At 32.3% G+C, this 13,218-nt stretch overlaps 4 protein-coding genes across 5 annotated transcripts; 2 read left to right on the top strand and 2 right to left on the bottom strand.

Annotated features, from left to right (window-relative positions):
- Positions 1–55: 55 nt before the first annotated feature.
- Positions 56–1,533, top strand: LOC145755546 (protein kinase C beta type-like). Its single transcript, XM_082571784.1, has 2 exons — positions 56–275; positions 378–1,533. The coding sequence occupies exons 1-2, from the start codon at positions 249–251 to the stop codon at positions 528–530; spliced, it is 180 nt and encodes a 59-aa protein (XP_082427910.1). The 5' UTR covers positions 56–248; the 3' UTR covers positions 531–1,533.
- Positions 1,534–2,066: 533 nt separating this feature from the next.
- Positions 2,067–5,145, bottom strand: LOC145755728 (left-right determination factor 1-like). Its single transcript, XM_082571976.1, has 4 exons — positions 4,557–5,145; positions 3,038–3,344; positions 2,656–2,898; positions 2,067–2,391 (listed from the first exon to the last, which is right to left on the bottom strand). Exons 1-4 carry the CDS (start codon positions 5,143–5,145, stop codon positions 2,067–2,069), a joined length of 1,464 nt encoding a protein of 487 aa, XP_082428102.1.
- A 3,781-nt stretch (positions 5,146–8,926) lies between these two features.
- LOC145755319 (uncharacterized) lies at positions 8,927–10,194 on the top strand. Its single transcript, XM_082571545.1, has 2 exons — positions 8,927–9,218; positions 9,340–10,194. The coding sequence occupies exons 1-2, from the start codon at positions 9,024–9,026 to the stop codon at positions 9,658–9,660; spliced, it is 516 nt and encodes a 171-aa protein (XP_082427671.1). The 5' UTR covers positions 8,927–9,023; the 3' UTR covers positions 9,661–10,194.
- Positions 10,195–10,593: 399 nt separating this feature from the next.
- On the bottom strand, positions 10,594–12,054 carry LOC145755030 (uncharacterized). Of its 2 annotated transcripts, none has more exons than XM_082571229.1 (4): positions 11,632–12,054; positions 11,436–11,527; positions 11,046–11,183; positions 10,594–10,833 (listed from the first exon to the last, which is right to left on the bottom strand). In XM_082571229.1, exons 1-4 carry the CDS (start codon positions 11,696–11,698, stop codon positions 10,705–10,707), a joined length of 426 nt encoding a protein of 141 aa, XP_082427355.1. In that variant the 5' UTR covers positions 11,699–12,054; the 3' UTR covers positions 10,594–10,704. The 2 variants fall into 2 exon arrangements, with proteins under 2 accessions (XP_082427355.1, XP_082427356.1); XM_082571230.1 differs by having other exon boundaries at positions 11,635–12,048.
- Positions 12,055–13,218: the final 1,164 nt, after the last annotated feature.

The raw sequence follows: 13,218 nt of genomic DNA on the forward strand, positions 1-13,218 counted from the left end.
GGTGTTTGTAAATTGATTTGGCGTAATATAATTATCATTATTAACTAACAAAATTTAGCCATTAATATAAAAGACCTTATATATCTTATAACATCAAATTTACTAACATTGATATTCATAGCTTTTAAAAAAAATGCCATCAAACTGTGTTTACGATAAAAAAGTGTATGGTAGAACTTTAAAGGGCCTTTAAGTAGGCCATATGTAAAAATAATTACCTTTAAATCATAAATATCCCTTACACAGTTATGCCTGATTTCACCAGCAAAAAAGCGGTAAGTCTTTATTTGTTTTTATTATTTTTACTGTTATCAAACTAACTTGGGCTTTAGCTATTTGCAATTATAAAAAGCACTATTAAATAATTATTTTTTTAGCATGGGAATCGTGACACAGGAAACTTTGACCGTGCTTTTACCAAAGAAAGAGTTAAGCTGACGCCCTGCGACAAACTCTTTCTGATGAACATAAACCAATCAGATTTCGACAGTTTTAGTTACGTTAACCCAGATTATATTGTAAACCCATGATTTTCAGAATCTTACGGACCTTTAGAATTGCTTTTTGGCAAAAGTAACTAAAGCATAATAATTAAAATAAACTAATTTAGGCCTGGATTTATACTTATCACTTTATTTTATAACCATAGTTTCTAAATATTCTCTTAGCTTATTAATATTTTTCCAAAGTTTTGTAGTAAATGTTCAGTTATGTCAAAACTGCTGTGGTTTATAAAAAATTAAGTACGCTTACTTAATATTTCAGTATACCAATTATTTTATTGTAAGACCAAATTCGTGTTAAATGTAATCTATTGCACTCTATCTGCGATAATGAGATTTTTCTTTTTAATTTCTATACAAGAAGCACGTATTTCGAATGCTTTATACAGCCATGCAAGGCTTGTTTTTTTGGTGTTAATACGAACAACCTTTTTGTTGCACTTTTTTGCTTGGACGTTTAAAGACTAGTTTATTACACATTGTTATCTAGGACCACCGATTGCCACGTATCTATCTCATTAGTTGTTAACATTGTTATTTATTTGGCAGAAATGCCTAATAATTGATATATTAGTGATGGTGTATATTTTTGTTTGGAGTTTCAATCATATTCTAATTGCTTATTCCTTTTTAAAAGTCATTGAAAGATATTAGCATACATTTTCAAACGAGGGACCTTAATTTATAGCAAACCAATTAGTTCTTGATTTTAGTTTGTTTTCTTGCAATGATGACTTATCTTTAACATAACAATTCACCTGACATCTTCAAAACTTGTGTTTTTTATTTTTTAAGTCGTGTAATGTATATATATATATAAATTTAGATATGTATTTGTAGCATGAAATTAACGGTCTTTTCCGCCCGACTTCAAAATGCAATAATTCATTCCAATTTATTGTTTCTTTTTAGCTGTATAGTAATTTGCATATTCGTCCAAATTGTTTATGTAGTAATTTCTATGTTCTACTAACAATGCATTAAAATGCATATTGTTTTGATTCTGTAAATGTTTTATCGTTTTTTTCTGTGTGCTACTCTTGATGGATGATGTTTTTTTTTTATCTCTAAGACTAATATGCTTTGCAAGGACGATTATAACTAATAAATAATCTTACTATATATCGAGTTTGAATTACTTTTTTTTGCGACTTAAACATCGAGTAACATCAGTTACTCCGACCCAGTCTCGAGTGGATATTATGGAGATTATAATTGCCCAGTAATTATGCTGCTAATTAAGTGCTGGCTCAGCAGGAGTTCATACTGTTTATAGCGCCTTACTCAAGGGCGCTATAGCATTAGAGCAGTGGGGATTAAACCCACAACCTCATGTGTGGTGTAGCAAGTTTTCCTACCACTACACCACGCTGCCGGTTACTTTGTTTTAAATAACTTGAGCTCTTAAACTTCATATATAAAGACTTAAACTTCATATATTAAGCTCTTAAACTTCATATATAAAGAAAAAAATGTATTCACACGAAAAAGGCAATTTAAAACAATTAAAAAAACTGGAACATTAGTGCAATATTATTATAGGTACAAAATAGGCAAAAATATTTAAACATTAAAAACGCTGTCCAGAAAACATCCACATTTTTCGATGATCATGTTTGGAAACTCTGATATTTCGGTCTGAATTACACCGTCTCGCTTGACTAAATACATTACAGGCAAGGACGAGCTTTGGGCAACAGTACAAGAACGAGGGCCCCTGCTATTCTTAGCCTTGCTGGCTCTGCAGCGACCAGCGCAAGCGTAGGCTTCGTACCCTTTGGGTTCAACAATCCAGTATTGAGTCCATTCCATGCTTTTAAAGTCAATGTAGTTGGAGTCTCGACAGCATTTTTGTTTTCGACTGGATTGGGAAGTGCGGCAATCGTATCTAAGAACAGAAATGTGAGTTAAAATCAAATTTTTGTTATGTTTTTTTTTTAATTTTAAATATGGTTTGTATTGCGCCCTTGTGCTTTAATAGTCCTATATTTTGTATGCAAAAGTTGATACGCAATTTATGTACGCTATTAGGTATATTAAAGATGTAATGTATTACTATAGAGCATAAAAGTACATGTTTGCATGTACATTTGGTTGGTAAATATTGATAATAACATAAACTACAAACTTGTATTTTGTTTTGTTAACTTACTTAGACGGTTTTTCCTCCTCCGTAAAAACAATCAGCTCAGGTCGCCTCGGTGAATTTTTGTCGACTTTTTGGCTTGTAAATCGAATCATTCTGGCAATTTCCGCGGCCTCGCGACCTGGCCTCGCGCTTTCGATTCTGAGTTCCAAAACGATTGACATAAACTTGATAGGGTGACGTTGCCATTGTACAACCGCTGGTGTAATATCGAACGACTGCCAGCCAGAACCGTTGACCATAATCATTCTAAAAATGAAAAGTTTGCTATTATTTATCATGTCGGGGCAGTTAAGGCGTTTGTAGTGGGGTATGTATGGTTGCAAAATATAGTTATCTAACGTTACTGAATTGCAAGTGTAACAAAGCATGCCCAGATTAAACTTACTTTGAGTCAATAAGTGTCGAAGCATCTTCCCCCATTTCGTTTTTCAGGGTATGAAAAACAGAGACCCTTGCGTGCCTAACAGGCGATGGGTGCCATTGAGTGTTTCTGTGGTGCTCGTGGTCGTTGCTTTTTAAAAAGGGCAAGTGTCTGGAAAGGGTATTAGGTCGGTTGCTGTTCACGTTGGGCAGTTTCTTGAAAAGACGGAGCTCGGCCATTGTGATTAGGCTACCTTCGGGTATTCGGCCTTCCATGTCGAATTGTAGTTCCTGACGAAATGTGTCGGTGTAAATGACGTCACCCGGTATATCTAAAAATAAAAAAAAGGTTAATTATGTGTGAATTATGAAGCTAATATGGTGGTAAAACATTTTAGTCAAAAATGTTTTTTTTTTAGGTTAAGTTAGTATAATAAAACTCTAACAAGACTTTTTATTATTGTTTATAACTTTCGTGAACTATTTGCAGTTTTTCACCTGCTATCAAATATTTCTAAATCGACGATATTCTCGTCGAATCGTTATTGTTATTAATCAATAGAAATATAACAATGCGAACAATACAATGCCCCAACCCGAGCACAATGCACGTTTAACGCCCCATTGTTTCAATTATTTCGTTACAATCGAAATCGCGTTGTAAAACAATGGAATAATAAGCAATTGCCAGTTAGAGAGTTGTTTCTATTGTTGTATATCGGACATTAAAAATTAACGAACAATACGACGTTTTGTACTCGCTTTAAAATCGTCAGTCGTTATTGTTCTGATATCAAAACACGGAATACGTGTAATTTATTGTTCCGCGCGTTTAAAAGTACATTTTAATACCTCTGCGTTACAGTTACAACGAAAAATCGTGCGTCCAAAATCTGATAAATTCGGTTGTCGGCAAATTTTACAAAATACTGCGAGTTTTGAATACACATTCTCGGCCAGACTGGTAAGCTATTTGCAAGCCAGTCTTTCATTAGCTGGACTTAAAGTACTTTCACTTATGTCGCGTCCCGCTGTTAAAGGGCGGATTACACTTGTCATATAAGAGCTTAAGTCTGTCTGGGTAATATTGATGTGACACGATTTTTTTTCAACTTTCGCTTGTACACACGTCTGTCTGATGCTTTGAAATTTTGCACAGGTGTATGGTGTTGTACAGGTGCGATTTTGTTTCGTAATTATTCGCGTTTGTATTAGTTTATGTTATTTTATAATCACAAATAAATGCATATTATTCTTAATGGTCTTACGGTTCTTGCATTCTATTATATTACAATCTTAATTTTTTGGAGCACCGTAAATTAAAAGTAATTCTTTATTATAACATAGGCATTTAAATTTTAATTTATTTTTTTTCACAAATGGCCCTATTAAAATAACATATATTTGATTCCTCTATAGCCCTATCTCCCAATTACCATAACTAATTTAATTAAAACCTTGTGAAAAAGCGTCGCAAATTAAAACGACTTGTTTAAATAAATCGAATTTAAAATTAAAATTTATTTTTTAAAACTTTAACTTACTTGGATTTTTGTGAACTGATCTGAATAAACCAGCTAGAGATGGTTCAGCCGATCGGATAGCTCGGTGCTGTTTGGAGTTTTTAACCAATCCTCGCTTCCGTAAAAGGTCGTTATACTGATTTCTAGAATATTCCGGGACCTCGAAATTTAAAAACTCCTCCTTAGTAAAAGTCGGCGTTTCTTTCAAGTTGAGGTGACTGAGAACGCTGTCTCGGAGCGCGTTGCTTCTATATATGACGTCATCTGATAAATCGATGCAGGCTACTTGCCTGATAACAGTTAAAAGCAGGACTGGGACAGCTATAAACATGTTTAAAGAAGCGCTTTTTCTAAAGACAGTTGGTTTAAAACAAAAGTCTTGGTTTGTCAGTTGCTGTTTGAAATGTTTCTGACTTGACAGCTTTGCACAAATGATGCCTTTACATCCTCTTCTTTTGCTTTTATAGGGTGTCCCAGACGACGTGGTGTAATGACCTGCTGCGTTAAACGATTCGGTGTTCCCGTAATTAACATAGGTTTCGCCTCCCGCGGTTCTGGTACCGGAAATAGACGGTGAATCCCCGTTAATTTTCACACACTTTTCGGCCATTGTAATTACGTTTGTCTGTAGCTAAACTGTCTTTTTCTAGTATATGGGTATATTTTAGGTTTTCTGATATATATTTTGACGTATTATAAGTGAATATTGCAAGGTAAATGTCTTTTATATCTGCAATTAGAAAAAGGCAGTCAACCACTTTCGTTTCTCTTTTAAAATCTCGAAAGAAAAAGTTTTTTCGTTGTTGATGTTACAATAACATTTTTCTTGCCTCTTTGATGACGTCAGAACAATGGAAGGCGCGCGTCCGCCTCCGCGCAGACAAAAGCATTTATTGCAAGTTATCGGCAAGGGGGGAGCACCGACAATTTCGTGTGTTCGGCGATTTCCTTTGTGTTTTTCAATCGTTTGTCGTTTGCTGATAAGCGACCAGACAAAAACGATTTTTGAAAAACAATTCTTAATATTATAATATTAACTTATCGATATTGAATTTTTACAAGTTTTAGTTAGAATATTTAATGTCTATTTTAGGGCCAGGTACTTATGCTTATACGTTATGTCGACCAAAGATAAAAATAGGTATTGCTTAAATGACGTATCAGTTTCTATGATTATAAAAATTGTACACTACGTTTTTTAGTCCTACAAAAATTGTATTTACAAAGGACTCGTATATTTTTATGTTAACATATTGGTTTACTCAGTCGCTTTTTTGGACAACCCATATATTTTATAACGTCCCTTCTACGTGCCTATCAATCTTTATTATTAAAGGCCATTGTGGACACACTTACGTTGCGAAAACAACATAACAATCGTAACAGGACACGACCAGCAAAAGGACTTAACATAGCAGCGGTAAATATTGACTTTAATCTTAGACTGAGAGAGCATGTACCGACGTGTTGTAAGACATACGTAATTAGATTGTTTTTACCACAGCTTTAGAACCAGCTACAGATTTACAAAGTTTTTTGGGCGTTCTGAAAAAAGAACGCAAATTAAGTATTTTAAATTTCAAGATGACTGTATAGTAAGCAGCTAAAATAGCTTCTTGTTGATACAACGCTTTATTGTATCGTATTATAACAATGACTTGAGTACGTTTTACGATTGTTGAAATAGGGCACTACATTATGAGCTGAAATTACTTTTAGTGTTGTGCAGAAAGTGATATAGTTACAGAATAACAGATAGAAGGATTTAATTCAATATGCAAGGCGCTAGTAAGGCAACAAACACAGCATGCAACAAAATTTAGGCATCTTTAGTAGAACATTTTTCATTATTGTCCTTACTTGGCACTTTGACATGATTTTGAGATGAGTTAGAGCTAACTCAGTATAGGAAAACTTGCTATAAAAAGTACAAGTCATAGCATTAACAGTTGCTCTTTGCTTTATAGTCACGGTCAATAGCCTTTAGTGTATTCGGATGTTGGAGTGCCTAACTAAACATTAAACTACAATGTACATTATATAATCCATTGTAATACGTTTGTCAACTTGAAACCACAAATTTAGGAACAATTTAAGTTTTTTTTAACTTTAACTCATAACAAAGCCCAATTACGCAGATTAGAAAACAATGGATAAGGTCAAATAAACGGAACCACATCCTATTCTTCGCCGGGCTTTTCATTGTTGATATTACTCACTCAAAGTCCAAGTACCTTGAATAATAGCTCTTTAAAAAACACGAGTGTTTTGGTAGGGGCATACACTAAGCAAACTCTCATATTTACCAGCAGCAAATTGAACCATAATTAAAAGTTATGGATTATATTCTGAATAGTGTTTCTCACGACTTTATTACAGATAGCTCTAGTAGTATAGGCAGATTTAGTCGTGTCTTTTGTTTGATAGTATAAGATAACTGAAGTTCAAATTTAAAATATGTTGAATGTTGAATATACCCTTGTAGAAAATGCCAAAAATCGCTGCTTTGGCGGGAAAAAATAAGTTACCGAAATTCGACAAAAACTTGATTTTAAAGACGTTTAATTGACTTAAATTGGATTGAGAGAAATTTTTTTGCCCCAAAATTCCTTTATTTTAAATTTTATAATTTTTTTTTTTTAATTTTATAATTCTTTTTTTACTGCAAGATGGTGCACGAGAGTCGCCTTTTTTTAATTATATTTTTGATAAAAACGTGATTTTTAAATTGTTAAAAACAGGTTTAAAACGTTAGGATGGCTTATAGTAGTCTGTAAGTGTTTTTTTTTGCAAAAAAATGCCAAAATATTTTTTTTTTATTTTTGGCCAAATTTAGCAACAACACCAAGGCTCATACCCTTGTAGAAAATGCCAAAAATCGCTGTTTTTGCGGGAAAAAGTAAGTCACCGAAATTCGACAAAAACTGAATTTTAAAGAAGTTTAATTAACTTAAATTAAATTTAAAAAAAATTTTTGCCCTAAAATGCGCAAATTTTTTTTGTTTTTTTAATTTTTATAATCCTTTTTTTTTAATTTTATAAATATTTTTTTACTGCAGGATGGTGCACGAGAGTCGCTTTTTTTCAATTTTTTTTTAATAAAATCGTGATTTTTAAATTGTTAAAAACAGATTTAAAACGTTAGAATGGCTTACAGCAAACTGTAAGGGCCTTTTTTGCGAAAAAATGCTAAATATTTTTTTTTCATTTTTGGCCAAATTTAGCAAAAACACCAAGGCTATAATACCCTTGTAGAAAATCCCAAAAATCGCTGTTTTTGCGGGAAAAAGTAAGTCACTGAAATTTAACAAAAACTTGATTTTAAAGATGTTAAACTGACTAATACTAGATTAAAAGAAATTTTTTTGGCCTAAAATGTCCAAAATTATTTTTTTTTTAATTTTATAAGTATTTTTTCAATGCAAATAAATAGTGCACGAGAGTCGCTTTTTTTAAATTTATTTTTTAATAAAAACGTGATTTTTAAATCGTTAAAAACAGGTTTAAAACGTTAGGATGGCTTATAGTAGACTGAAAGTGCGTTTTTTGCAAAAAATGCCAAAATATGTTTTTTTTATTTTTGGCCAAATTTAGCAAAAACACCCAGGCTATATATATACCCTTGTAGAAAATGCCGAAAATCGCTGTTTTGGCGGGAAAAAATAAGTCACCGAAATTCGACAAAAGCTTGATTTTAAAGACGTTTAATTGACTTAAATTGGATTGAAAAAAAAATTTTTGCCCCAAAATGCCCAAAATTCCTTTATTATAAATTTTATAATTCTTTTTTTTTTAATTTTATAATTCTTTTTTTACTGCAAGATGGTGCACGAGAGTCGCTTTTTTTAAATTATATTTTTAATAAAAACGTGATTTTTAAATTGTTAAGAACAGGTTTAAAACGTTAGGATGGCTTATAGTAGTCTGTAAGTGTTTTTTTTTGCAAAAAAATGCAAAAATATTTTTTTTTAATTTTTGGCCAAATTTAGCAAAAACAACAAGGCTATATATACCCTTGTAGAAAATGCCGAAAATCGCTGTTATGGCGGGAAAAAATAAGTCACCGAAATTTGACAAAGACTTGATTTTAAAGACGTTAAATTGACATAAATTAAATTAAAAGGAATTTTTTTGCCCCAAAATGCCCAAAATTCTTTTTTTGATTATTTTTTTTTTAATCAAAAGTTATGGATTATATTTTGAATACAGTTTCCCAGGACTCTATTACAGATAGCTCTAGTAGTATAGGCAGATTTAGTCGTGCCTTTTCTTTAATAGTATAAGATAACTAAGTTTAAATTTGAAACTTGTAATGCTTTAGGTATGGATTGTATCAACAAATGCAATCTTGGCTCAATATTAATTTGCTTTTATACTTCATAGGCATTTAGTATAACTAAGCTGAATATACGTAAAATTAAAACTATTTTTGCGAGACATTGTACTTGATAATACTTATCAAGTTAACACTAAGGACAAGCTAAGACAATGTCTACTAGAAGATCTACAGTCAAAGCCCGCACCAATCAAATTGAAAGCGCCATTGCCGCTGCCGAATATAAAAAGCAACATATTTACACAGAAGAGCCAAAACAACCTGGGAAATCTAAACAGAAACCGAAAAGTCGACCTGAATCTGACGAAGAAAGTGGAGACGAAATGGAGCTGGTCGAATTAGTCAGAGTAAGTTGGTTTTTATTTAAAGATTATTTTATATGGAACCTACTTTATGTATATGGGTAGTTATCTAATAACTATAGGTATATGCAAATATTAGTGAAAGTTAAAAATCGATTTACTGTAGGCCTTGACGATCGGCGAAATCGGCCCTGCTGGTTCCCATAACGAGTTAAACGCACTCCGGGAAGCGTTTAAGATTCTTGATTGCGATGAAGACGGGTTTATCACACTTCCAGACCTTCGGGAAGCTATGAAAAGCTTTGAGGAGGAGGAGGAGGAGGATCAGACGACCGATGAAGAGCTCTTGGAGATGATCACGGAGGCGGACGAGGAGGGAAATGGGAGGATTAATTTCGAGAGTTTTGTCCGGATGTTGGAGCCAACCAAAAAGGAGAAAAAGAAAAGGTTGTCAACTTCCACTTCTTCTTCACAAAAATCTTCGTGATTTATAGAAAAAAAGACAACTGCCAGCCAAAACCTTGGTTGCAAAGTTTTTTAATTTTTTATTTAAAAACTTGCCCTTCTAATTGTTTGGACCAACGATGTAATAACCATTATCCATATGTATTTTAATTTAAAGAGATAGACTTAAGTGTGTCGTGTATAGACATTTTTAAACTAAATCATGGAAAAAGTAAAGCATTACTGGCAACCATTTAACTATCATGGTTTATTACAAGCTGTTTGTAGCTTTTATACTTTAAAAACCAAGTAAGCGCACTTACAATACACATCAATATTTATACAGGACTGCCTTCTGTAAACTGATTAATTAATTTATTACATTCAAGTATTTGCTGTTTAATTTAAGTTTGTTTGCTTAACCACAACGTACGGCTGTGTTTTTTAATATTATTTTTCGTAACCCCTCTTTTACTGTGAACTGTTAAAACAACCTTATATTACTGTAATTCTGATATTGGAGATATTGTTAACTAAGAATCTTTGTGCAATAATTATATAAATAAATCTTTAAGTAAAAATATCTTATGTTTTGACTTGTTTTGAAGTAAAAGTTCACCACTAAAAGTTCACCACTAGGGACCGAAACAGAGCAAAATATAGAATTGTATGGTTGTGCTTAACTTTCTGAAAGTAATAAGCGCAATGCACTACAAAGTAAAACTGTAATCTGACGTATATGATTTAGTTTTAGGCTTAATAAGGTAATTTGACCAAATACCAAGCTTAAATGCAATTGATGCAATCAGATTCCTGTCTGAAAACTATTATAATTTAGTTTCAGTACAGCTATTTAAATAAACTTAACCTTTAGACGTAATCTATGCAACTGCCAGTTTAAATTCGTAGTTTCAACTTAAAGTACTTTAAAACATTTGTCGTTTGCAAAATTAAACAATCTAGCTACAAAAACAAATAACAGTTTTTTTTCGTTTTTTATTAATTTGAACTTGCGTAAAAATTTTGTTACTCAATTTATGGCCAATTGGTTATAGGTTTGTTATGCTGATTAAACTTGAGCCGGTACTTATCCATCTACCTCAACCACTACTTCTTCGACCACTTCTTCTTCGACACGGGGTTCGATAGGGGGTGGGGGAATAACGTCAAAGTTGTTACATAATCTGTCGCTGCAGCAAAAGTGGCAGACACGAACCTGCGTTAAAATTTTTTTTTTTTTTTTTTGAAAATATGAATTATGTTATATACTTTGCGCTTGTATAGCGTATGTGGTGAATTGCCTTTAGTATATTTTCAACCAAACTTCGCGTTGTAATTTTAGTTTGACAACACTAGTTTAAGTAAAGTGACTTGCAAAAAAAAATTAATAGATGTGGTAAATAGTAGCTTTAACATTTATATTAATACCCCGTTTTCGAAGGCTTGGTTGGAGTAGCAGTTTTGAGCGTTGTTGGCTTCATTGTTTTCGCAGGCTAGGGTCTGTTTGCATTCACGATCTATTATGAAGTTACCGTTGTTAACTTCAAACTTGGTCTGACAACTTTGCTAAGATGTAAAAAAATTGATTTAAACATTTCGTTTTGAGATTAAGTTTTTTTTTGCTTGTTTCGAAATTAAAAAGTCGATATATTCTATTTAAAAAAATATGGTCCCAAATTTTGTGAAATTAAGAACTTAAAATAAGATAATTTAGAATTTTTGCTTTTTGATCAACTCCCTTTTTGGAGTTCTTCGTGTTTTTTTGCCGCCATAAAAGAGATTTTAATTGTTTTGTTTTATTTAAAATTTTTTTTGCACCTGGAGTCCCTCTTGGCAGTTCATCATCGTAAAGTTACCGACACCATTTACCGATCTTCCGTCCCAGCATGCGAACGGTAGAACTAGGTCAACTTTAAATAAAACATTTTTCACTATGAATCACCCAAATATGTAAAAGTTAATATTAAAACAATTAAAGAATTTGACAAAAAAAATAAAAAAGTAATGTTTATACCACCTTCATCCTGAGCAGCAACGCAGCTCAACATCGCACAGAGAGCAATAGCAATCAAAAATTTCATGATGAATTGTTGAATAAAACAAAAGTGATTATCTGTTTTATTCTGTTAAAATAAAAATAGAAATAAAACACTTGCAGCGTTAGTGCAAACTTGAAGTTAAAAATTTAGGTACGTTAATTAATTTTTTTTATTTGCAGCGCATCGCAAATAAAAGTTAAGTTAGAAAAAAATTATAAACTAAATATTAATTTTAAAATCACGCAAAGAAACACAAGCGTATGCATTTACGTTACTTCGTGAATTTTGCGAAGTTAATTGCAAAGATTTATAGTTCAACGCAACGATGCCATGATTTAAAAAAAATTTCGACAAGCCTTATTTAACCAATACCAAGACGTCTTTGCGACTCGGTCGTCTGTTAACTGTATACCTTATAGCCCAAGCGCCTCTTCTTTTATAGCAAAATTCATGACACGTATTTTTATTGCTTGCTTATTTTGTTTGGTTAAAGGTGACGCATTTGCCTTGCCTTAAACCGACAGCTTTTGCCTGCAACCTACGTGTTTCGTGTTTCGTTATTACACCTACGTGTTTCGTTATTACAGGACACATATAATGCCACACTTATTTTAAATACAACCTTTAGGCGATTTTAGATGTTCCATCGGTATAAAGGTTAAGTTAAGATCTGTCTGTTTTTTGGTTTATATATTTTAACAATGATATTTTTTATTGACTTATGACGGAGTTTGCATGGTAACTTGTTTTGATTAACGACTTGGCTGATTTTTTTGATTTTCTGGTTTAGAGCATGAAAGGTTATTAATTATCTCAAAAAAATAATATCGCAATAATTTTTAATATATAGACTTCTTATTGTGTGACATATTCAGTAGTGAAAATCTTAAAAAAGTAGGAATCTTTTTTTTTTAAATTACGGAGTATTTTGAAAAAAAGTATAACTTTTCTTGGCCATTACAAGATATTATTTTGCTTAACCTTTTTTTTTTTGGTAGATTAAAACGTCAGTCAGTTTGCACACGGCGCCTCAAAATCAAAATAAGGACGCAATTTGCATGGTGCAATCTGCAAATCACCTACGACAACGTCGTTGTCGAAAGGTTAAGATAGTTCAGCAACTTAAAACTTGATTTTCAGGTGGTAGCATGGGATTTTTGTTTTTATCACTTCTGTAAATCTGGCAATGGTCGTGCCTCGCTTTGATTGGTTGAACATTCTGTCGTCATTTAACCGCTTGTTCTAGGTTAGGAGCACGTTTACATTAGCTAAGGCACGTTCGGATAAGGTCATGTGGTGTCGATGATTAACGCTTGTGGTCAATGTGTAGGCTTGTCAGTTTGCTGTGTTATAAATATCGTATGACGCATACCAGGATTTTCTATGAAACAATATAATTTTTTGTTTCAGTTTTTCATTGGACATTGAACTAAATTTGTTTTCTTAATTTGAAAGAGATAAACAAGCTGGTGTTGTTTTATAAGAAACGCATAGAATTTATATTTGCGCAACAAAATTATTTTGTTAATTTTTTTACTAATTTTTATACTATATCAAATAAA

This window comes from Corella eumyota, chromosome 6 (assembly GCF_963082875.1).
Source record: "Corella eumyota chromosome 6, kaCorEumy4.1, whole genome shotgun sequence".
Lineage (NCBI taxonomy): Eukaryota > Metazoa > Chordata > Ascidiacea > Phlebobranchia > Corellidae > Corella > Corella eumyota.

Bases quoted from the DNA above. Each gene is read 5' to 3' on its own strand.
- LOC145755546 (XM_082571784.1), top strand. From the start codon at position 249: ATGCCTGATTTCACCAGCAAAAAAGCG. The intron at 276-377 runs GTAAGTCTTTAT...TTATTTTTTTAG, and splicing joins ATTTCACCAGCAAAAAAGCG to CATGGGAATCGTGACACAGG.
- LOC145755728 (XM_082571976.1), bottom strand. From the start codon at position 5,145: ATGGCCGAAAAGTGTGTGAAAATTAACGGGGATTCACCGTCTATTTCC. The intron at 2,899-3,037 runs GTAAGTTTAATC...TTTCATTTTTAG, and splicing joins TCGACACTTATTGACTCAAA to AATGATTATGGTCAACGGTT. The intron at 2,392-2,655 runs GTAAGTTAACAA...TTCTGTTCTTAG, and splicing joins GAGGAGGAAAAACCGTCTAA to ATACGATTGCCGCACTTCCC.
- LOC145755319 (XM_082571545.1), top strand. From the start codon at position 9,024: ATGTCTACTAGAAGATCTACAGTCAAAGCCCGCACCAATCAAATTGAA. The intron at 9,219-9,339 runs GTAAGTTGGTTT...GATTTACTGTAG, and splicing joins AGCTGGTCGAATTAGTCAGA to GCCTTGACGATCGGCGAAAT.
- LOC145755030 (XM_082571229.1), bottom strand. From the start codon at position 11,698: ATGAAATTTTTGATTGCTATTGCTCTCTGTGCGATGTTGAGCTGCGTT. The intron at 11,528-11,631 runs GTATAAACATTA...TTTTATTTAAAG, and splicing joins TGCTGCTCAGGATGAAGGTG to TTGACCTAGTTCTACCGTTC. The intron at 10,834-11,045 runs GTATTAATATAA...ATTTTAACGCAG, and splicing joins ACCAAGCCTTCGAAAACGGG to GTTCGTGTCTGCCACTTTTG.